This window comes from Acomys minous (genome assembly GCF_964271855.1).
Source record: "Acomys minous genome assembly, chromosome: 17".
Classification (NCBI taxonomy): domain Eukaryota; kingdom Metazoa; phylum Chordata; class Mammalia; order Rodentia; family Muridae; genus Acomys; species Acomys minous.
This window is the reverse complement of record NC_140500.1, coordinates 9,886,461-9,911,761: the sequence shown is the minus strand read 5'-3', so window position 1 is coordinate 9,911,761 and position 25,301 is coordinate 9,886,461. Positions and strand designations below refer to the sequence as shown.

Genomic DNA, 25,301 nt, shown 5'->3' with positions numbered 1-25,301 from the left:
CCACTTTCCAAGAAGACTTGTCAGGAGGCTAAGTTCTTAAAAACCTTCCCAATTGGTAGAGCTGGTTGGCTGAACACCACACTGTCAGGTGACTATCATTGTCTTCTTTGGTTTTGAGCATTCACTGTGACATCACCAGAAGTTCCGTGCTTCTCTGTGACGTCATCAGGAGACACAGAGCTTGACTGACTGTCCCATCTTCCTGCTTTGCTATACCGAATGCTTAACACCTTGAATGGGCAAGGTGTCCCATGGACCACTTTCTCACCCTGTGAACGCCCTTCATTTCAGAAGCTTTGCTTCTGCTGCAACTAGACATGGCACTCAGCATCTTGAGTAGGAAAGAGAAGGAAAAAGTCATCCGCAGACTCTTAATCCAGGCTCCCCCTGGGGAATTTGTGAATGCCTTTGATGACCTCTGTCTGCTTATCCGCGATGAGAAACTCATGCACCAGCAGGGTGAGTGTGCGGGTCATCAGCACTGCCAAAAATACTGCGTGCCACTCTGCATCGATGGCAATCCGGTCCTCCTGTCTCACCACAATGTGATGGGTGACTTCCGGTTCTTTGACTACCAGAGCAAACTCTCTTTTAGGTTTGACCTGCTCCAGAATCAGCTGAGAGATATCCAAACCCACGGAATCATTCGGAACGAGACCGAGTACCTGAGGTCTGTGGTTCTGTGTGCCTTAAAGCTCTACGTGAATGACCACTACCCAAATGGAAATTGCAACGTGCTGAGAAAAACGATCAAGAGTAGAGAATTCTTAATAGCGTGCATTGAAGACCACAGCTATGACAACGGGGATTGCTGGAACGGCCTTTGGAAGTCAAAGTGGATCTTCCAGGTAAACCCGTTTCTAACCCAAGTAACAGGAAGGATTTTTGTGCAAGCTCACTTCTTCCGGTGTGTCAACCTGCATGTTGAAATCTCCAAGGACCTGAAGGAGAGCTTAGAGGTGGTCAATCAAGCCCAGTTGGCTCTCAGTTTTGCAAGGCTTGTGGAGGAACAAGAGAACAAATTTCAAGCTGCTGTCGTAGAAGAATTGCAGGAGCTGTCTAATGAAGCCCTGAGGAAAATATTACGGAGGGACCTTCCCGTGACACGCACTTTGATTGACTGGCAGAGGATCCTTTCTGACCTCAACCTGGTGATGTACCCCAAGTTAGGATATGTCATTTACTCCAGAAGTGTGCTGTGCAACTGGATAATATAAAAGGGATGCTCCCGGCTATTGGCTCAAGCTAAGCATTTGTATTCTAGGGAGTAAGTGCTTGCACATAGTTGAGGAGTTCTTGGACTAGTCATTAGCTTGTCATCCATCCCGTGCAAGTTTGAAGAGAGGAAAGGCTAGGAAATCGTGTTATACAGACAGTACTCACCAACATGGCAGAAAAGGGGTAAATACATTTCCCAATGTCAATTCACAAATTCAGAGTTTCTTATTAGAGCCTAAAATAACTTGTTAGTGGGGAAGTGGGCAGATTAAGACTCTGTGTGCGTGTGTATGTGTGTGTGTGTGTGTGTGTGTGTGTGTGTTCCTGTGTGTGAGGATGTCTATGTCTGTGTGTGTGTGTGTGTGTGTGTGTGTGTGTGTTCCTGTGTGTGAGGATGTCTATGTCTGTGTGTGTGTGTGTGTGTGTGTGTGTGTGTGTTCCTGTGTGTGAGGATGTCTATGTCTGTGTGTGTGTGTGTGTGTGTATGTGTGTTCCTGTGTGTGAGGATGTCTATGTCTGTGTGTGTGTGTGTGTGTTCCTGTGTGTGAGGATGTCTATGTGTGTGTGTGTGTGTGTGTGTGTGTGTGTGTGTGTGTGTTCCTGTGTGTGAGAATGTCTACGTCTGTCTCTGTGTATGCGTGCACACCTGTGTGCCTATGTATCTACACGTGTGTGAACTCAGGCTCTCTTTGGAACTGACTAGGTATGCTCATAGCTTTGCAAATGCTACTTCACGTTATTCCATTCCATTTGAAACCACCTAGAAATGAGTGGACAATAATAAACGACATTGGGTTTAGATATCCTATGAAACCAGCTAATACCAAAGCTCTCGGTCCTGGGGCCTGAAAGGCTGCTCAGGAGTTAAGAGCACTGGCTGTTCTTCTATAGGAGGTAGGTTCAGTTTTCAGCTACCACATGGTGACTCACAAGTGCCTGTAACTCCAGTCCCATGGCCTCCTGGGGTACTGCATACACAGAGTGCACAACACTGCATACACATACAACCAAATCACTCAGACACAACATAAAAATGAAGAGGGTTAATAAAGTGACTCTACTTCTCTCCTAAGCCATCCCCACCATCTGCCTAAGGAGGATGTGGAATTCCTGTACATCTCTGGACTTCTAGAACAACCTTGTTCTAGAAACCTTGTATAGTTGAGCCATAGTGAAGCCAATGCTATAATAAATCCGTCTAATGCTCACTGCATGGCAAGCTTTACACTAAATGATTTATGCACAATATTTTACCATCTGTCTGGCTCTAGTATTATCCCGATTTTACATTAAAAATGTAAAAGGTTTCAGGTTGCTCAAGTCATCAAGACATATAACATCTTAGGCTGTTCAGGTTGGTAGAGTAAAATGCTGTGACATGTGGACCCATGTGAGATGTGAGGTGTCTGCTGTTAGGTTTGAAAGGTCTCTGCCACCATGCCTAAACCTGAGTTCTGTTCCCAGGACACACATGGTGGAAAGAATTGACAATCACAAGTTTTCCTCTGACCGCTACAGGAGCCCTCGTTCCCAACTTTACGCACACAAAACAAAATAAATAAAATACAAAAACAAATGTACCATCAAATGAGCAGCTGATGCTAGGAAAATTAGTGCTTACCAGTGTGAGGCTGGAAAATCCAAGATCGTGTTGCAAGCTGAGTCAATGCCTGCTTCCCCGTGAGTGGTACGTGTCATGGGTGGTGCTCCTTATGGATGGGTGGTACTCCTCATGGGTGGGTGATGCTCCTCATGGGTGCGTGATGCTCCTCTTGTGTGGGTGGTGCTGCTCATAGGTGGGTGGTGCTCCTCACAGGTGGGTGGTGCTCCTGATGGGTGGGTGGTGCTCCTTTTTGTGTAGCACACCTGGGAGGAGCAAGGTAGCTTTTGAGAGTCTGTTTTATAGAGATACTAATCCTACTCATAAAAAGCTTCACACTCATAACCTCCTAGAAGCCTCTGAGACCACCACCCCAGAGATAGCATGTCAGACTAGCATGCACAGTGACTGGTAAGAGTGAGTAAAGGCCATACTCTGTGGAATGAGGTATCTGGGGAGGGCTGTTCAACTATGTGATGATATGGACACAAAACACTCTTCACCCATGGCCAAGGTGCAGTTTTGAATACTTAATCTCCAGTTGGTGCCACTACTTTGAGTAGTTTCTAGAAACTTCTAGAGATTGCGCCTACCTGGAAGGAGCAAGTCACTGGTGACATGCCTTTAAAGGTTATACTTGCTCTCTAGTGCCTTCTCTGATTGATGTTGCATGAGGCGAGCTGTACCCTCTGGCACATGCTCCCATCCATCATGATGTGTGCCCAAATACAAATAGCCCTATGACCACGAACCGACGCCATGAGCCAAGGGGTACCCTTCCTCTGCCGTGGTCTTTCTGCCGGGCATTTGGTCTCAGCAATGAGAAAATCAAGTAGCACACATGAGTGGTATGCTCTGCTGAACACTATGCAGGCAAGCACAACACAGAGGCATCCCAGAAGAGGGATCTGCGGCTGTCTGCCTCATCCTGCATGCAATCAATCCATCAAATCACCTTCCCAGTGATCTACTATCTGCCAACTGCTCATTCCATGGACTCCACCTGTAATCTCGAACAAGATTACAGGGCAACAGTCGGTAGACTTCATCCTTCAATCCTGATTGATCTGAAAAGGAAAGTACTTGGGCTCTTGAATTCACGAAACTGAAAAAAGATCTGGTTCCGCCTCATAAACTTTAGGGCAGACAAGAGCCTGTGTAGGAGTTTCTAAACCTCAAGTCTTCCCCAACTACTGGCTATGTATTATTTCTGTATTTACTTCTGTATGTGTATGGTGTTTACATGCTTGTACTTGTGGGGGTCAGGGGTCATGTGCACATCCCTGTCCAAGTTGCATGTCCATGTTGGATGTCTTCTTCAACCTTCACCTTATTTTCTGAGAGTCTCCCACTGTACCTTTAGGCCGATCCCCAACATGGCTGGACTGGCTGGCCAGTGAGTTTCCGTGATTGATCCTCCTGTCTCTGCACAGCATTTCGAGATGGGTGGCTATGCCAGCTACTTTACTTTTACATGTAAGTCTTTACCAGCTGAGCCTTCTCCTCACCCCTGGCTCTGTAGAATTCTCTGGATATGTCTTCAAGAATACAAATATTTGGAGCCCATCCTGAAATATCTCTCTCTCTCTCTCTCTCTCTCTCTCTCTCTCTCTCTCTCTCTCTCTTTCTTTCTTTTGGATTTAAACTAAGACCTCTTGCCCTCTATTCCTAAGCTACAGCCCCTAGCCTATGACATCTACATTTTATGACAAATATTAGAGGTATCTCTGATACAAAGTCTACCAATCAGGACCACATTTTAGGAAATATTGCTATAATCTTAAAACAGCATATCTAACTTCTGTTAACTTAAAATCATTTTCCAGAAAACCTAGTGCCCAATGAAAGCCAATACAATTACTCACTGCATGTGAACCAAAGCCAGGATTCCATCTGTTATGAAAGAAAGAAAGAAAGAAAGAAAGAAAGAAAGAAAGAAAGAGGAAGGAGGGAGGGAAGGAAGGAAGGAAGGAAGAAAGGAAGGAAGGAAGGAAGGAAGGAAGGAAGGAAGGAAGGACAAAGTTCTAAAATAAAACAGAAAGTAACCTTGTTCTCCTGAACTACAATGAAGCAATCAGGTAAACCCTTTAACAAAAACATGAAGTAGTTTATGGTTACAGTTATAAAAGTGATTTTTAAAGACCATTCCAGAGCAGGACCTAAGGGGTTTATAGGGAATCTGCAGAGGCATTTAGCTCCCCTTTTATATTATTACTTTTTCTGCTACTATGATAAAATACCCATAGAAAGCAAGTTAAGGGCAGGGAGGGTTGTCTAATGGTTGGAGAGCATGATCCATCCTGGCAGGGCAGTCCTGGTGACAGGAGCTGGGTCACACCGCAGCATCCACTGTCAGAAGGTAGAGAGCAAGGAAACCTGACTGGTGCTCCGCTCACTTCCCCTCTGCATACCATCCGTAATCCTGCGCCAGGGAATGGTGGCTCCACACTTCTTTCACTCTATCGTGCAGTCTCACAGGCATTCCCAGAGGCCAATCTTGTCTAGCTAATTCCTCGCTGGCAAGAAGGAATTACCTTTCCTGCTTGTGCCTAGATCTTGCAAGTGGTGATCAGCACAAACCGTCACACGCTCTAGCATTCAGCCTTCACTATATCAACAGCTGTGTTTAATAGTCCCAGTATTCAGAAGGCTGAGACAGGAGGATCACTAATTCAAATCCAGCCTGGCCTAAATAAATGAAGTCCTGTCTCTAAAAGCAAACAAAAAACTATTAAATATAAAAATATTGTTGATATTTCTAGATATCCGTCACGTGGGCAAATTGTAGGAAGTGCTTAAAATGTAAAATATTGTTCTATTTTTCTCCATCTAATTTTGTGGAGTTTTCAATATTTAAGATATGTAACATAAAAATTTATATTTGATATTCTTTTACATAATACATGTATCATAAACATTGCCCCCATATTGTTCAAGGTTTCTTGAGTATATAAATTTAATTATTTACATGGTGTTCATCCTATAAATGTACCATAACAAGACAGTCATTTCTCTCTTCATATATAATTTAAGTTCTTAGACTATCTCCTGCTATGAGTTATTCTACAATGGGCATATATTTTTCCACACTTTGGGCTATTTTCCCTCAAGACAGATTACCCAAAGTTTCATATTTAAAGGCACAAAAGGCATTAGTGCTCACACCACATATTTACAAACATTCTGCGGACATAATCCTCGGGTACAAAGGACAACACCTAGAGTCCAGCACTAGGAGTTGGAAGCAGGAATATCAGGTGTTCAGTCCAGCCTGGGCTACATGGTTTCTATTTCACAAAAACCATGAAGGAAGGAAGGAAGGAAAGAAGAAGGAAGGAAGGAAGGAAGGAAGGAAGGAAGGAAGGAAAGAAGAAGCTAACTACAGAGGTCTTGATAACAACCAATATTTCTTTAATATTTAAAGCAACATGGTCCATAATCTTAAGATGTATTCCACTAGCTAATGCCACATCGATACCAGGTGCACTTTCTGCAGGAAAATTTCTACATGAGGTAAGTAACATGGCCAGGAAACTACAGTTACTAACTTTCCTCCTCTCTCTCCTCCTCTCTCTTTGTCTCTCACTCTGTCTCTCCATCTCTGCCTCTCTTTGTGTTGGTGTCTCTGTCTCTCTGTGTCTGTCTCTATCTGCCCCTCTCTATTTGCCTCTCTCTCTCTCTCTCTCTCTCTCTCTCTCTCTCTCTCTCTCTCTCTCTCTCCTCTTTCCCTCCCTCCTCTTTAAGCACTCTCTTAGAAGCATTTTCTTGTCAGTGCCTCAGGGTAAAAACTGTAGGTATACTTATTTTCACCTTCCCTAAAAAAAAAATCATTTAGGTTTTTAAATTTCTATCTCTGTAAGTGCCTTTCTTATTTTTTGCCAACTTATTAATAAACTGTTACCTCCCACTTAATGGGTTTTCTAATTGGCCTACTTCCATTTCTAATTCTGTGAAGCTCTCTTCTCAATTAACTTTCATAAACCTTCCCTGATTACCTGCTGATGTTACTCACACTCCTGACTAAACACCTCTTTGTAACATCTACTGACAAAGGAGGCCATGTCAAATTTCCCTAGCCTTCCCGGGTCTGAGACCTGAACAACCTTATTGTTCCATGGAATAAAGGAGCAGAAGTCCATGAGACACCTGGGTTCACGTCTTTATTCTGCTACTACTATTGCATGGTTAGTGGAGGGGAAGACGTGTAACTTCCCTGATACCCAGTTCTTCCATTGCCTGCAACACTAGAGCAAGACAATTCTCTCGCTGTACGCCTGCAGCATCCAGGTGATGCCTCACTTATCCTGTGTGAGCAGTAAATGGTTGAAGAATGAATAAATGTCCAGAACAAAGAGAACTTCTCAAGCTCCACATTTCAGGATTCTAACTTTCAGATGGCTTTATTCCCAGCACAGCCTAGGACTGTAAAGATCTTTCACGCCAGGTACATCCTCCTGATGTCTTTATTATCATTAAGCTGTCAAGGATTCCTTACGGAGGAGGGTCTGCTGACAAGATGTCTCAACTGTGGGCCTCAAGACAAAATATGAAAAACTGGAGATTTCAGAAGTGTGGTATAAAAAAAAAGGCTTAGGGACCAACATGCGGAACCACAAAGAGAGGTGATGCAACATGAAAGATTTCAGGTCTTCGGGCCTACATAAAGGGGAGGCCACAGGATGTTAAAGAGCTGTGTCTCTACACCAGGTCATCTTGAAGGTGCTAAGAGTAATAATGAAGAAATCTTGATATCAGCAGGCATCAGCCTAGAAAAAGGAAGCTGGCAATAATTCCTTCAGAAGCAATGTTTATTGAGGGAAAAAGTCACTGGATAGAAATGGTATAATATATTACAAACCACAAAACAGGGCTTTAAAGGGCTTCCTTAACTGTAGGACTAAGAGGGATGAGGAGATAGAAAGCCACCATGAGAGGGGTGGCAGGGGGGAGGCCAGAAGGACAGGGAGGGAGAAAGAGAAGAGAAGAGGTGGCAAGAAGGGCGGCCAGAGGACTCTTGCACGTTGCAATCCTCTGTGAAATCTCAAGAGCAAAGGAAAGGTCAGGCTTTTATTAAGACTCTGGGAGGCCAGGAGGAAGTTGTAGATTGCACAGACAGATTCCTGGTTCTCTATCAAAGGAAGAGGTGAAGAGACAAGTGCCCTGATCTCTTCAGGCTGTGGGGCCTAGTCACTTCTGTCTTAAGTGGTAGGTACATGTGATTGTGTGTGTGGGGGGGTGTTATGTATTGCTTTCCAAGATCCATAATTCCTGGTACAGGGACATTTTCAGGACCATAACTTATAAAAAACATTGATAGAAAATAAATTCTGTACTCTCTAAGTCCAGTGCTATGGGTCAAGGTGTAGGCTCTGTTCCATTGATGGTAGGCATCAGCTTCAGATGTCCTCATGACATGCACACCTTGGAAAGGTGTTTACTGTACAAAGTACTGTATTTTTCCGTCATTGCATTTCCAGGAAAGCAGAGGGGAATTTTGACGGCCAGTTTTTTGTTAAACTTTACACAAGCTAGGATCATAAGGGAAAAGGGCACCTCAGTTGACAAAATGCCCCCACCTGATTAGTCTATGTGTAAGCCAGTGGGGCATTTTCTTAATTAATGATTGATACCCAAGGGCCCAGCGTACTACAGGTGGTGCCACTAACATATATATATATATATATATATATATATATATATATATATATATATATATATATATATATTGAGGAGACCACTGGGGAAGTGTGGTCTTTCCTCCTCCTTCACTCTGTGAGGATCCTCAATGGCAAACCCAGTCAGAAAGCAGGGAGTCAGGGAGGTCATTACCCCACGGCCATCCTTGGGAAGCAGAGGAGGGCAGGAGGGTAAGGCAGGGGCCAACAAAGGGACTGGGTGTCGTCCTCCCCAAAGTGGTTTTTCACACTTTAAAGGACTTTACTTGGGGAAATGAGTATCTGGCATTCACTCAGCATATTTTAGCTTTTGGTTTATTTAATAATGTCATTAGAAACGTACACACCCACTCACACACACAAACACAAACACGACCAAGACATACTCAAATATCTTGTAGTGCTACATTTAAAAGTGTTTTTGACAGCTTTTTGAGTAAAAAAAAAAATTATACATTTAGTTCATTTTACCTCTACTCAAAAAGACAATCTCCTCTTCTAGGTTATAAATATGACTGTCCTGAATTAATTTTGTTACATAAATTTAACTTTTAGCATACTGTCCTTATCTCCGCAGCCACTTTCACTCTTATTTTAGAAGAAAATGTAAAGCACCCTCACTTTCGAACACTGTGTTCAGGCTCTGTCCTCACAGGAATAAAGAACTTACAGTGTGGAGGATAAGCTTTGCTAACTGAAACGACTGGGTTTTTTCACTCCCAGAATATGGTCTGTGATCCTAACAGCTTCAGATGCCCCACCCTTCAGGGACAGTGGTGGCAGAGACTGTCTTTAGTGCTTGGTTTGTAACCCTGTTGTCATCAGACTTGGGAGTACCAAAGACCTCAAGCACACAACCAAGGGACTGATATCCGCACAGCAAGTGGCAAGCATGGTGAGTGTACAAGGTTCTGGGACATCAGTGTGGAAGAATGGTGAATATTATGAACATTGGTTTATTATTGTTATTTTTAGCTAGAATACCAAAACAGTAACCCAGTGCTGCTTTTGGGGAAAAAATTCTCTCTCTCTCTCTCTCTCTCTCTCTCTCTCTCTCTCTCTCTCTCTCTCTCTCTCTGTGCATATGTGTGTGTGTGTGCATGCGTGTGCACTTGCACTCACAGGCACATAGGTACATGTGTGCAGATGTCTCCATAGGATCCAGAAGAGGGTAATAGAGTTGGAGTTGGAGTTGCAGACAGCAATGGTGCTGGGAACTGACCTCTAATCCTCTGCAATAGCATCAAGGCCTCTCAATCCCTAAACCCTTTCCTTAATTTCCCAATATTTCTTAGTCAATATTTCCTATCTTCACTTCATCTGTTATTTTCCCACCTTATTCTTAATATGTTAAGTACACCACAGGTGAGGAGAAAGTAAATGAGCAAAGAGGGCTGGGGAGGGAATAGGTAAATGGCTAAGTTACTCACCAAAAGAAGAGTCCTGCGGACACAGGAAGGGAAAAAGGTGTCATCCATACTGTGAGTGACAAGTCTACAGCAGGAGGGTAGGAGCTGGGGCCAACATAAAATCACCCAGGGCTCTGACAAAGATGCTACTACCATGTCTGGAAAGGAGGTCCTCGAAGCAAGAACAGACAGAAGGGAAGGAGTTGGTCGGCCACTCTTCCTGCTTGAAGAGACATTGACTTCGTGTCCTGACTCTGGTCCCAGGCCATTCACTAGGAGATGCTAAGACCCAGGGACCCGTAAGGAGTATGCAGTCCTAACAGGAAAACTTCTGGACTCTGGATTTCACAGCAGGTGCAGAGATTCTGAAAGCCTGACCATGAAGCTTTAGCATAGCCTCATTTGGGGCTCACTCAAAATTATAAGAAGTTTCCTTTTTCAGAACAACTTCGCAGAGCCATGCATGACTTTCGTCCACGTCCAGTTTGTCCCACACTGTCACCTCCTACTGCATTCACGTCGATCAGCATGCTGCTCCTCCTCCCTTAATGGCAAAGACAATTAGCTGTAAGAAGTTGCTGAACTATTCATTTTTTTTTTAATCTCTACTTGTGAGAGTTCAATGAATATGTCAGGAGCAACAAAGCCACAAAGATAAAAATCCATTTCTTGTTTTAACCAAGTGCTGCACTGGAAGAAATTAACTGTAAAATTATTAGATTTTTTTTTTCGGGAAATGACATTGAAGGGAAAATGAGTTGACATTTTTCAAATTGGTATTGGAGATGCTTTGGTGCCCTTGACTGCAAATCACATACACTCCCCCAGAGGCCCTGGAGTTTCTGGCACAAAGAACAGAGAGTGTGAGACTTAGTATTAGATAGCCAATTTATATCCAACCCAAGAATGTGATTCTACAGGATACGGCACTCCTCTGCAGTTCATTTCATAGAAGTTGGAAGATATTACAGGCATTACGGTAGACAAACTCAAGATGGACATGAATGTTTTAAGTATATAACTGATGTGCAGCCCTGGTGCACCGAGCCAAAGAGCATCTGGAATAATGCAGAGAAGATGGTTCATGGAGGCAGCAGAACCTAAGAGATTCACCCCGCCCACCAATCTGCTGTTAGATCCCTAAATCGAGACTTAGCTAACTAGCTGGTGTCCTGGTTATGTGTCCATTGCTGTGACAAACACTATGGCCACCAGCAAGCTTGAAGGGGGAAGGGTGCATTTCATCTTACAGGTCACAGTCCTCCATTGAGGGAAGTCAGGGCAGAGACGCCAGCAGGAGCCTGAGGCAGGCACTGAAGCAGAAGTGTGGGAGAGCTCCTCATAGCTCGCTCTCGGTCTGTTTTCATACACAACCAGGGCCACTGCCCAGGGGTGGCACCCACTGGCTTACGTACAGATTAATCTGGTAGGGGTATTTTGTCAACTGAGGTGCCCTCTTCCCTGATGATCCCAGCTTGTGTCAAACGTGATGGTAACTAACCAGTGCAGTAGACTGTCAAAATTCCGCTCCACCTTCCTGTAAATGCCATGATGGGAAACGCTACAGCAGTTGGTACACTCAACACTGGTGTGCACATCATGAGGACATCTGAAGCTGACACCTACCATCAGTGGAGCAGAGCATAAACCTAGACCCTCGATATTCTATAGGACTGGACTTAGAGCATACAGAATTTATTTTCTATCAATTTTCCTATAAGTTATGGTCCTGAAAATGTCCCTGTACCAGGAATTATGGGTCCTGGAAAGCAATGCAGACAATGGTCCATGTTCATATCTTGATGGTTAAATGTTAACACAAGGAAGAGACACTTTTACATCCAACTATTGTCTTCACGGAGTGCAATTCCCGTTATAGTGTGTGTGTGTGTGTGTGTGTGTGTGTGTGTGTGTGTGTGTGTGTGTATGTGTGTGTGTGTGTTGTATGTGTGTTGTATGTGTCTATGCACATATAGGCACATGTGTGCATGTGTGTTTGGAGGCCAGAGGTCAATGTCAGGCATCTTCCTTTATTATTCTTCCTCCATCACCCTCCACCACTTCATTTTATAGCAAGTTACCAAGAAGAGACTCGATACTCTAAGAGCATATATAGGGGGAGGAGGTCCCCCTCAATCACAGACATAGGGGAGGGGAGAAGGGGGGAAGTGGGAGGGAGGGAGGAATGGGAAGATACAGGGGAAGGGATAACAATCGAGATGTAATATGAATAAATTAATAAAAAATATTGTTTTCATTATATTTGTGTGTATGTGGTTGCATGCACATTTACCCTGGTACATATGTGAGACTAAAGGAAAATCTATGGGAGTCAGTCCTCCCCTTCTTCTGTGTTTTCTTGGGCACTGGACTTAGTCTGTCACACTTGATGGCACGTGCCTCTGTACCCTCTGAGCCATCTCACTGTCCCCAGCACATACACATAAAGTATGATTTCAAACTCTAGCGTGGTACTGAACTTGTACACTCTGCTCTTTTTTTGGGTTGAAATGTTAAATCCATTCATAAACATTTTGTGGAAATAAACCAAGACCTGGCTTATAAGACACGTGCTTCTAAGCAGCCATTTGGAGCCTCACACAGAGTTTCTAGATAATAGATCCCTACCTATTTTTCAGTCTCACATAAGAATATTTATTCACTCAGTTACTATCTACTGAGCCCATTCTGTGTGCCAGCCCTGTATGCACGCAGCACTGGGAACACAAGAAGAAATAATGCACTCTTGCCATTTGTAAGACAGTCTCTGCTGAGCAGGGAACACTGACAGCTGAAAAGCGAATCACATAACAAGTAGCAACAAACCTCTGCAGGAGAGCAGAAGACGGTGCCAGCCTCTGAAGATGTCAGAGAAAGCTGGAACAGTAGCAGCTGGTGCCAGGACCCCCTGGAGTGGCCACTTCTCTTGCTGCCAGGAGGCCTACTAGGGTCATAGACATGATCTCAGCCCGTTCCCAGGAGCAGCTCACACTCACAGACTGAACCACACTGGGAGAACCCATGATGTCCTAACACACACACACACACACACACACACACACACACACACACACACACACACACACCTCAGAGACAGCTTGGTAACACAGCTCAGTTCCCAAGCATCCTGCAGGACTGCCTAGGCCTTTGCTATGACTCTGTCTCTGCAATTTCTCCACCTACTTCTTATCCAGGAATAGAAAAATCTTTCTAAAGGAGGCGGGTAATAGATTTAGCCTTTGCAAACTACAAAAGGTAAAGCTCTGTCAGCAATATCATTTCTTTTCTCTCAATTTTCTATTTTTAAAAAAATGTAAAACAAAACAACATATTCTCTCGTAGCTCAGAACCATACACAAACAAGCCATGGACCAGAGCACTTTGCTGAATCTTGGGCCACACAAAACAGTCTACAACTGCTCATCTTAGAGACAGTTCCATAAAAGTCTGTGGGCTAATCTCTGTCCAGAGGGTACTTCTGAGAGCCTGACTGTGACAGACGAAAGTCATAAAGACAGAGAGCTTCAACACGAGTTTGCTTGTCAGTAATGGTGCTGACAATAAACTTGATCTGAACACTATAGCCCTAGAAAATAAGTTAATAGTCTTTACCCTTGTTTCTGAAACCTGTCTTCCTTTTTGTGCTACAAGAAGGCATTTTCCCCAGTGAACTACTTTTCCCAGGTAATTGCAATCAAGACATCTTAAAACTTGTACATTCATGGCTCCTTTTCACCTGAGAAACTTTTACATGACCTCAGATACATAGGTACATACATACAAATAAGACATTTACTGTTAATCAATCACAAATTTATTTTAAAGCAATTCTTTGAAATACATATGATTCTACCATTCATTAAAGATTAAAATAATTTTCATATTAATGGGATGTATATGTTTGTTTGTCAAATACAGAATAATACTGAGTGCCAAAGACTTGAGTGCCAAAGACTGTCAGTAGCAAAATATTAAAAGTTTTTGTATTCCATAAGGAAACCACGTTGTTTATCAACAGAAAGATTTGTACATACTGCAAAAACACTGCATCCCTAACATAGAACAGTCTTTATTCTGAGCTATATTCAAGCAGCTTTTGTTGGTGTTGTATGGTGCGACGGCGTGCAAAGTGCAAAGTGTGCAGGTGTGTTCAGACCTGAGGCTGTAATAATTCCCCATGGTGCAATATGGAAGGTAACTATCAAAGATGTCTCCATTCATTGTGTTTTATCTTGAATTAATTTAGGGGCTCTGTATATCCTGAAACTTTTTACAATTGCCAAAATCGTATAGCTCCCACATTCAGTTACAGGACCCCAGACGGGGCCGTGACCCACAGTTAGAGAAGCTTTGAGTTCAATAAGACGCATAGTTCCACTCGCCTCGCATGGACAACTCCTTTCTTTACGGGTTACAAGGCCAGACACTGACTCTACGACCTCCCATTATCTCCAAGTGATAAGTTGAATTGTGTATCCCCATGCCCTAAAGAAAACCAATGGGACATGGGGAGGGGGGGGTGAACATTCCATATTCATCTGTCTGAGCACTCCCTCGGAGGACATAAACGATCGTAGCTGGCTGTAACTTATCTGTTCTTCCCTATCAACCCTAAGGCAGAGCTGTCCTGCCAGAACACTCTGGCCCTCAGCTCTGGGCTGCTCTACGATGATAATGTTCCGGGAAATTTTCCATTCGCTCCTTGTTCTGGTTTGTTCCTTTAATAGTGAAGACATAACTGTAGAAACATAGTGTACTGAGACACCAGGTACAAAGGGATAGATGGGCCAAAGCCACTGAGCAGTTTGATGTTGGGGACGCAGCTCTGGTTGGAGCTGTATCTCAAGGACTTTAGGGTAGACAAGAAAGCTAAGAACCTTGCATATTGAAGCAAGCTTTTGATCTTTAACGCTGTGGTGTTCTGCCTTTTTACTGGCCCTTCTTGAAGACCAAGTGACTCGGCCACCAGCCGAGGATGGGTCTTGCAAGGGACAAAAAAATAGACATTAAAACTGCCACCAGAAAGTACACTATACCCTACGGTGAAAGCCTTTGACTGAAAAATTCTTAAAATCCTCAAAAAAAAAATCTGAAAAACTGTGTGTCCACTAGTACATCTTTAACTCAATACTGACAGTGCAGTTTCTTTTTCCAGATGCTGTGTTTACTGCTGCGCTTGGCTACAAGATTTGTCTTTAAAAGTTTAAAGAGTCCTGTAGAATCTGTGGATTTTACGGATTTGAGGACAGTGTGTATTGAAGCAAGCACACACTTTAGTGAATAGATATGAGGGCTTTCCTTATGATAACATCACTCGGCTCTTTAAATCCTATTAAACAGAACTTTTACTACAGTCATTTATTGTATGGGGGAGGCTCATGCCATGCAACTGCACCTGTGCAGAGGTCAAAGGCCAACTTGGAAGAGTTGATTCTTCTTTCACTGTGTAGTGATCAGGGATCAAATTCCAGTTGCCAGGCTTAGCAGAAAGCCTATCTTTACCCGTTGAACCCTCTTTCTAGTCCCCTGTTGTATTTTACACACACTCACACACACACACACACACACACACACACACACACACACACACACAATGTTAAATGACAGTTTGCTAGGGTCCTTCTATTGTACTGACCACGAATAATTTGAAGCTGCCTCATTGTACAAGGTACAGTTATCCCATTGCTAGAGTCAGTATTCTTAGTTTAGAACATGAAAAAAAAATCAGGATTCTTCCATGCCCAGCCTCATGGCCATAACTCGTTCGCTCTTGTCTTATTTAATCCAACACAATCAGACTGAGAAGGAGGTACTGAGATACTACATTTACTATATCTTTGAAACATATCGAACCCCAGGAACATCGGGGTCAGCTTGTTCAACCAACAGGAAAATATACTAGGTATCTTAAAACTAAACCATACTGTTAAACAACCAGTTATATCTAAGAGGTAGGGGTGGAGGGAGGTCGAAAGGTTTACATTTTCATCTAGTAACTATTTATTTATATTTTTAGAAATTTAAAATCCAGTGCCTGGATCACAGCTCAAATAATAGAGTGATGACCTAGTATATGCAAAGCCCTGTTGATCAATCTTAATCACAATTCAAACCTTTACTCACAAGGTATAGACAGAAGAATTATAAGCTCAATGCCATTTTTTTTTTACTGCAGAGTATCCTTATTAGTAAATAGTCCTTTGGTGCATATGAATGCCTGCATGCATTGAATTCAGTGTTCTCTTTCCCTGTGTAACTCAACAATAGGCCCAGAGCCAAAGTTTTCTTGCATTTTATGACAGAAATTATATGAACTGCTAAGAATTACTTCATCTAAAGTTAGTATATTTTTGCTAGCTGAAGAAGAAAACATTAAATATTTTATAGATGAATAAAAATAGAGTAAATTGTTTATAAAGTTGGACATGGAATCTATAGACTATAATCCTAGCACTGAAGAGGCTGAGGCAGGAGGATCATCATGACTCCTCAGGGCAGTCTTAGTGCAATAAGACTGTTTCAAAACATACAAACAAAAAGAATAAATACCTTATGAAATAATGTTAAGTTGTTTTTATATAACTGTGCTTGTTTCTCAGTTTCTCCCTTAACCCAGATATCACACAAATAATTGAGATTCTTTCATATTATTTAACCAAGTTCACAACGCAATAATTGAGCAGTTATTACTCTATTCTTAATATTCTAAGCTAATTTGGCTTCCTCCCAGCTTACATCCCAGAAATACTTGGACTTTGTAGCTTTCCTGCTCCTTCTCCTCTTCCGTCTTTTAGTCGCTCTTTGACCTCTCCTATGACAAAATCCCCTACTTCCTCCTGTAACTCCCCCTCCCCTTTCTAACAGGAAGTCTAGACCTATTCTCTTCCCTGCACAGTAATTAGCTATAAGCTACTTATTAGCATACCAGGGGGCAATTGGGGAGAAGTGTTTATACAAAATTGAGGCAGGAGATTCTAAGAACAAGGGTTGCAACCAGATTTGAGGGGTGGGGGTACAAAAATCAGCATTTGAATTACACAATAACCGTATATCTAAATAATAGCTTAGAAATAAGTTTACTTCAACAAATGGTGAACTCTCATCTCATCATATAGGTGAAAAAATGTTCACCTATAATTTGCATACAGCAACCTTCAAATTTTTAGTAGTTCCTGTAGAACTCTGCTGGATAAAGTTGAAGTCTGACATCTCTAGATAGTCATTTGTGCTCAGTCTAAGATGGTGGACTCCCTTTTCTCGGTGGAGTTCTCCCTCCACCTGATCTGGTAACCCCAGATCTTGTTAGGAGCATCACATAGCCTTCAGAGAAGATTTCACACCTAACCATTTCCTGATTTAAAAAAAAAAAACAGTTTAGCCAACACCTGGTGATGCCTGGAGTACCTCATCCTATGTAAGAAGATACTAGCCTTAAGCAAATGACCTTTAATTGTACCTAGTTCTTCCCCCACCAATAGGATAACTAAGTACTGTGTTTTCCTTCTTATGATAGAACTCTGTGCTACTGCATGGAATTGAAGTACTGTACCACTGCGTGTTGATTAAGTATCCTGGCACCCCTAGTCCTATCGATTTAGACACATTCACCCTCAAACCCCTCCTCACTGCTCAAGGTCTATAAATAAAGGTTGGCTGGCTGGGTGGCTCTCTCTGGTGCTCGTCATTCCTCCACCATGACCATCTGAGGCTCCATTTATTCTGGGGTAGAACTGCTACCAGAGACATGGTGGTCAGGCAGCAATGGTGGAACTGCTTTGGTAGCCCCTAGAGCCTGCTCCATTGCTGCTACTAGCTCATTGCTGACCTCCAGTGAAGCATTCACCTTGACCTGGTGAGTCACTGGACTGGCTTGCAAGAACACCAGCCTGCTTCCTTTGCTGTGCTTTTAGCACAGCAGCTAGACAGAGCATTGTAATACTTTAGTATCAACACAGGCTTGTAGAGCTCCTGAATCTCACTGCTATTTGGTACAGGCAATTTAACTGTAAAAGAGCTAAACTGTACCACCTCTCCTGGTGAGGCTGGCAACCTGGCTTAACACTAGGGCCTCAGGTCTCATCCTGAATGCTCTAAGCCACTCCTGAGTGAGAATCAGGACCTTTGGGCCTTCAATCTAAAGAGTCATCCAGAAACAACCTGCACCTGGGCCACCCCACCTGACATGGAACCCAGGCCACCCACCAGATGCTGAACTACAAATTCCAATTTTCAGTACCATGTGAAAGAAGCATTTAATATTCATATTGAATTCCTAGTTTCAATTGTTGACTCTTCATATGGCTCCCCCCCCCTCCACTCCCTCTTACTTTCTTTTGTTGTTGTCATTTGTTTTGGGGTTTTGTTGTTGTTGTTGTTGTTGTTGTTGTTTTGGTTTTGTTTTGTTTTTTTTTTTGAGACACGGTCTCACTATGGAGTCTTGCCTGAGGTGGAACTCACTACATACACATTAGGCTGGTCTGAATTTGGAGACATCCACCTGCCTCTACTCCCCCAATGCTGGGATTAAAGGCACCATGGACCACCATACCCAGTACACTCTTTCTGTAGAAGGGTATATTCTTCTACAATTCTCAAAACAGTAAAAGAGGTTCATCACTGGACTGCACTGGCCACGTCCAAAGCATTGACAACACTCTGATGCTCTTCTCAGTATCTAGAACTTTTCAAGCCTGGGGACACTCACTTAATAAGATGAGTGGTAGGGAAGTAAATCTATGAGAAGGAAAAGCACAGCAAAGTATTTTCCTGAACAGTGTGAACTGTTCTCTGTAGTCCTGATACATGGAAATTCAGTGTATGGAAATAGGGCCTCCAGAAATTATCTTTTACTGTTAGTTGTAAAAACCAAATATAATTCTCATCCAGGCTGAACACTGATGATCTTTGCCTCTGTCCAATGTAACAGTGAGCAATCTGTCTCCAGAGACTAGTCCTCTAATAGAGAAGCATGAGAAGGGAAAAGCATGGGACTGAGGCTGGATAAATAGAGTGCGGTTGGGTGGGATGGAATCAGGTGGAATGGGATGGGATGGAATAGATGCAGTGGGATGAGATGGGATAGGATGGGAGGGGAGGGAAGAGGGGGCAGAGGAAGGTTACTGGAGTCAACAACAGGAACATCACTGTTCAAACACTTGAAATAACTTCAGGAAAGATTGTGTCCCTCCTATTGGAGCAGTATAAGAGCTGGCTCAGAGGTTAAGAGCACTGTCTGTTCTTCCAAAGGTCCTGAGTTCAATTCCCAGCAACCACATGGTGCCTCACACCCATCTATAATGAAATCTGGTGTCCTCTTCTGGCCCACAGACACAAACGCGAACAATATACTGTACAAATAATAAATAAATAAATCTTTATACTAAAAAAAGCTGGGATGACAGCATGCTTGTAACCCCAACATTGAGGAAGCAGAAAGGTGGACCCTTGGAACTCATTGTTCTGCTTGGTGAGTTTCCAGGCCAGTGAGAGCCTATCTCAAAAATAAAAAATAAAAAAGCAGATGATACAGAGGCTGAGGAGCAGCACTCAAGGCTATTATTCTCTGGTTCTCTGGCCTCCACACACACATACATGAACATACACAGGCACACACACATGCACACATACATCATACGTGCCCACACAGGCACACACATACATATACAAACACATGCACATACATGTACAAACACATGCACACACAGGCACACACATACATATACAAACACATGCACATACATGTACAAACACATGCACACACAGGCACACACATACATATACAAACACATGCACATACATGTACAAACACATGCACACACATGTACACATACATCATGCATGCCCACACAGGCACACACATACATATACAAACACAGGCACACACATACATATACAAACACATGCACATACATGTACAAACACATGCACACACATGCACACACATGTACACGCCCTTGTTTGCACATACACATGTATACCCACACACATGCAGCAGTAAGATAGGTGGTTGTGGATAAAAGACTCCAGCAAGGGGGGTACTAGAATAACTAGAACAAAGTATGATGACATATATGTATGAAACTGCCAGAGTGAAACTCCGTAGGCTACCTTTAACAATTAATTTTTAAAAGCACTGTAAATAGTGCTTGTTTATTGCTTAACTTTTTGACAAGAAAACAAAAGAGACTTTAATAAAAACAATTTCAGGCAAAAATCTGTGTTTTAGTCCTACCTACTTAAGTAACTGGCATATAAAGAGGCTCATTTTTTAAAAAATTTAGTGCATGCAAAATAGAAAGGGCCTCCTTTTAGCTAACAGTTTATCTAACTTAGGTAATAGATAAGTTTTTACTATCCAAACTATCATACACATGTATATGAAACTTTATACACATGAAATAAATAATAAAAAAGAGAGTTTGTAAAAGCTGTTAAAGAAGAGTATGCATCACTCACATTAATGGGGATAAAACACTACAGAAGAACAAGAAGTCTTTCTACAGAAAACCAAGCAGAAAAATTACTTGAGTGCTTTAATTTCCATTTTAAAAATTAATCTCGCAGCATTTCCTACTGAATCTTATAATTGGTTCTATGGTTAATTAAAATTTCATTAGTGAGCAGATATGAAAAGCACTGCTTATAGGAAGTATTTATTATTCCTTCTTGGATGGCTAATGAATTAAAGCCTCAAGTGCCTCTGTGTGAAAGTGACCACCGGACTCATTCATCTACTCCTTCAGAGTAATACGTTAAAACCAGAAGGTCCCACATATGTGGAACTATTATTCTTCATAACTAAATTGCAAATGTAAATTGATTCTGTGGTACAGTCTGAAAAATTAACTACTATTTCAGCCAGCATCACTTGTTCCACCCCAGTCACTTCAGTGATTAAGATTCTATTTGAATTTCCTTCTCATTTGAGCACCTTATAACTTTTGTCAACATTTTCCTCTCTGCCCAAAAGTCTAAGTAAAGTCACACCAATGGCATTAACTTTTTTTGATCTTTAGGTTCTCCATGGAATGAGATGCTATGTCATGTCTGGAGCTTGGGTCATAGCCCATAATCTGTTTTAATTCATTTCTGAGAACCCATCCGTGAGTAGAAACCTTGGTGCTTCTGAGGTTACTTAGTGGAATGGTTTGGATCTGAAGTGCTCTCCACCACCACCTTTTCCAGAGTTCCTACACCAAAGCTTTCCTTCCCAATGCAGCAGTGTACAGAGGTGAGGCCTTTGTGGGGTTTTGACTCATAAGGGCTCTGAAATCATCACTATGTTGGTCCATTAGCAGAGTTGTGTTTTATGGGTTACTGGGAACCCTTTGGGGATTGATGGCCTTAGCTGAAGTAAGCACATCACTGAGGATGGATCGTTAAAGTGCTCCCCTCGATCTCGCTCTCCCACTCTCACTCTCTCACTCTCGCTCTCTCAGTCTTGCTCTCTTGCTCTCACTCTCACACTCTCACTCTCTCCCTCGCATCCTCCTCCACCTCTGTCAGCACTTTGGCTTCACCACACACTCCCTGCCACATTTCATCTCCTCACAAGCTCCAGAAACCACAGAACTAAGTGACCGTGGGTTGAAACACAAGCCAAAGAAAGAAACTTTCTCTCCTTTCAGTTTATTTCCTAGAGTATTTCTTCACAGTGATGAAAAATATGACTGAAATATTGCATGTATTTCTTGATAACACATGCCCTATTAAAAATAGATTCAATCATCTACAAAGTAAGAGCAGGTAACAGAGAGATGCTGATGTCTTTACTAGTGGTGAGTTTTTAATTCAGATCCATCTCTATTTTCAGAAAACCATGAGAAACATTCCTTAAGGGCTTAAAACCTTTCCTGTTGTGAACACTTCTTACTGCTAATTAAAAGTCAATTCAGAAAAACTGCTGTGATTATGAGCATTAGAGCAGGCTTACTAAGCTAAATGTGGGAAGTGAATTTTTCCACTTAAAGTAAAAGTTAGAAGTGTTAGGTTTTGGAATATTCTACTTACATACACACACACACAGACACACAGACACACACACACACACACACACACACACACACCGGGGGGGGGGGGGGAGGTGGAAGAGAGAGAGAGAGAGAGAGAGAGAATCTTAAATCCTAGATTCATATAAGAGAACATTATTCAGGGGGATGTTGGCTATAGCTACGTTCTTCCATTATGAAACTGGCTCATGTGAAAATGCTAATCTTTGGTCAATAAGCTAACTGCACAACTGGCAGTTTCTTACAGCTCAGCCTATATGGTTGGCGTAGGTTTCTTTCCTTTTCTGTTTTGGTGCTGATACTGACCTCAGAGCCTTGAATGTGCTAGGGATAGGCTTCTCCATTGAACTATGACCCCAGACACAAGGTTCCATTGTTATCTATTTCCTTCCTGGTTCTGTGGAAGTCTCTGCACTGCTCCAGAGGAGTGGCAAGAGCAGGGCCATGTGAAAGGATCTCATGGAAGGCCCTAGAGATTGGTCACTGTCTAACCAGATATTCTGTCTTGCTCACTTTAATTATTATGATTAGCTAGTAAAACACTTTAAAAGGAGAATAATCCCTCCAAGAATAATTTTCAAAAATCATACATACATTTTGGTTCTGAGCCTAGCCTTTAACGGCTGAGCCACTGGTGGCACACTCCTTTAATCCCAGCACTTGGGAGGCAGAGACAGGCAGATCTCTGTGAGTTCAAGGCCAGCCTGGTCTACAAGGTGGATCTAGGACAGCCGAGACTACACAGAGAAACCTTGTCTCCAAAAAACAAACAAACAAACAAAAACCAAAAATCATACATACATAAGAAGGAAAAAGCAGATAATGATGTAAATATTGTCAGAGTACATGATATATGGAAATTCCTTTGTGAAATCCATTACCATGCACAATGAATATATATCAAATGACTCATATGATAAAATGCTGGTTGATCAAGCATGGAGACTTGAGTTCGAATCCCGGCACCCACGTGAAAAGCTTGTTGTGATGATGTATATCTGTAAACATAGCAGAGGGAAGGCAGAGATAGGGGACTCCCTGGACCTCTCTGATCACCCAGCCTGGCCAAATTAGTGAGTTCCATGTTTGGTGAAAAACCTTGCTTCAAAAACATAAAAGTAGAAAGCAATTGAGAAAGACATCTTAGCCTCTGACCTCTGCATGCACATATATGCACACCCACCTGCATACATGTGTACACACACACACCCAGAAAAGGAAAACGTAAAGTAAAATTTACCAAAACCTCATTTCATTACAGTTATCACAAAAAGCTACTGAAGTCACAGTATAATACAATGCAATAACTTCATCCAGCACCCTCTACCTTAGAGTGGTTGCTAGGGCCCCAAGAGAAATGCCAATCCCAGGGCTGCAAGGCGAGCCTTCAGCAAAGTCACCACAGAACTCAACCCCTTCAGCTCTGTCCCCAGCCGCCCTTCACCTTGCCACTAGACAGTATTATTGCCTCACAATTACATGACCCAAGCTCTTTGGTTCCGAGGCCATGCTTCCAATCGCTTCGTTAATGTTCACGTCCTGTGCTCCGTAGAGAATTCCTCTACTGACACTCCATGTTCTCAAGTGTCCTCCTAACAAAAGATACGTGAGGTTGTTCATCATGTATCGGAAGTATTTTAACCAGCTTATACTTCCGTTTGTTCCCCCACACAGAGTTGTTTTACTCTTGGCCTACCAGAAGTAGAAAATACAAACATCAGGTGTCATTTCTCAGGGCTGTCTCCATATTTTTGCTACTTCCCAATCTATGGAGAAAAAAAAAATCACTTCAGAATCAGGAAAAGGAGTTGAAGCACTTTCTATAATGAGAGTGAAATGGAGCATTCTGAGTACAGACATGGACTGCACTGTCATTACAAAGAAAACCCCAGCCAGCCTCCCACAAAGCAGAGCTAATCCAAGATTTGGAAAGATGGAGATTGTAGCTTATTTCCCTAACAGAAGCAAACACTCATGAGCAGCACTTGAGAGAGAGCATCTTGGTGGAAATAAAGGCATCATCTTTAATTAAGTGGGCAGCTTTCACAGTGGAGCAGCCATAGAGCCCAATGTAAAACCTGTAGGTGAGAAAGCCTGTGAGGCTCACCGACTCGGTGAGTGTGTGTGGTGTGAGCCCTCATGGGAGAATTTTTGAATGGAAATCCTAAGGATGTGGTTTTACCACCCATTAAGAACAGAGGGGACTATTCAAAATGCAAACACTTGCAACATTACATCTTGCCTTGCATGTACCGAAATCTAAAACAACAACAATAGAGCAATCACAAGTGTTCAAGAAGCAAATTTGTTCTAAAACACATACATGATCAGAGACCTTAAACAATTTATTGATAAGGTCAAGGGAGAAACAGAATCTAAAATAAAACAGATCTTAAGATCTCTGTGTTAGTATATTTAAACTTTCATGTATCTGAACTTCACCTTGTTAATTTGTGTGAAATTGGAATCAAATTAAGTTTTCTTGTCCACTGAGAACATTGATGTCATCAGGGTTAAAAATACTCATTTCCAGTGTGCACAGCCCCCTTTTTGGATATACTGAATTCCTATATGCATTTGTGCCTGTTTTCATCTATCTTTCTGCTGTGTGTCCATAAGTCCCCGTTATATGCTTTTTAAAATGTAGCATTAGGATGTTGTCATAGTTCCTTGTCAAAAGGTCTAAACCATTTCAATGTTTTTATTTTCTACTCAACTAGCTTCAGAACTTTTGTCAAAATTATTTTTCAATTTAATTGGGGTTATGTTAACTTATCGTCAAGTCTGGAGAAATTGACAGCCATTCTAACATTTCTTGATTATTGCGATTTTTTTTAAAACACTGTGTTAACAGTATTAAAACGTTCTGTGCTTCAATTTATTCCCATGAACCCTAAGAGAAGTCATTACTATTACTAAAATAAACAGCAAAAGTGAGATTAAGGCATTTTTCTTTCTCCTTTTTAATTTAATTGCATTTGCCCTGCATTTATTTGTTCTGAGAAAGCTACTCACGTAGCCCACGCCGGGCTCAAACTTGTGTAGAGAAACATGTTGTCAAAGGCTCAGTGTCCCTGCCTCCACTTCTCCAGTGCTGGGACTACAGACGTTCGTTTGCTGCCACGCTAGTTTTACTGGATAGTTGGCGTTGCACCGGGTTCCTTTTGTGATGGGTAGGTACTCTGTGAAGTGAGCTACGTGCTCAGCCTTGAGTTTGGGCACATTCTTAAGAGCTGAAAGAACTAGAAAACTCATGATCTTAATTCATTGCTGGGATTTAGAAATAATACCCAAGAGATGGTATTTTCCTCCAACAGACAGAGGAAAACCTCGGTTAAGCTCACAGCTGGGAGGTTACCATGTGTAGCTGGCTGGCCATTGCTCTGTGGCA

At 42.3% G+C, this 25,301-nt stretch overlaps 2 protein-coding genes across 3 annotated transcripts in view; one reads left to right on the top strand and one right to left on the bottom strand.

Moving 5' to 3' along the window:
• Positions 1 to 139, bottom strand: part of PLCZ1 (phospholipase C zeta 1) — a 47,533-nt gene extending 47,394 nt beyond the window's left edge. For both annotated transcript variants that reach the window (XM_084764879.1, XM_084764880.1), the window contains exon 1: positions 2 to 139. The gene's annotated coding sequence lies outside the window, so the exon portion shown is untranslated. The remainder of the gene's footprint in view (position 1) is intronic.
• A 176-nt stretch (positions 140 to 315) lies between these two features.
• On the top strand, positions 316 to 2,819 carry CAPZA3 (capping actin protein of muscle Z-line subunit alpha 3). The gene is made up of 2 exons (XM_084764884.1): positions 316 to 1,401; positions 2,683 to 2,819. Exon 1 carries the CDS (start codon positions 318 to 320, stop codon positions 1,215 to 1,217), a length of 900 nt encoding a protein of 299 aa, XP_084621010.1. The 5' UTR covers positions 316 to 317; the 3' UTR covers positions 1,218 to 1,401; positions 2,683 to 2,819.
• The last annotated feature ends 22,482 nt before the right edge of the window (positions 2,820 to 25,301 follow it).

What these genes read in the sequence shown, in the direction of transcription:
- CAPZA3 (XM_084764884.1), top strand. Translation starts at nt 318, where the DNA reads ATGGCACTCAGCATCTTGAGTAGGAAAGAGAAGGAAAAAGTCATCCGC.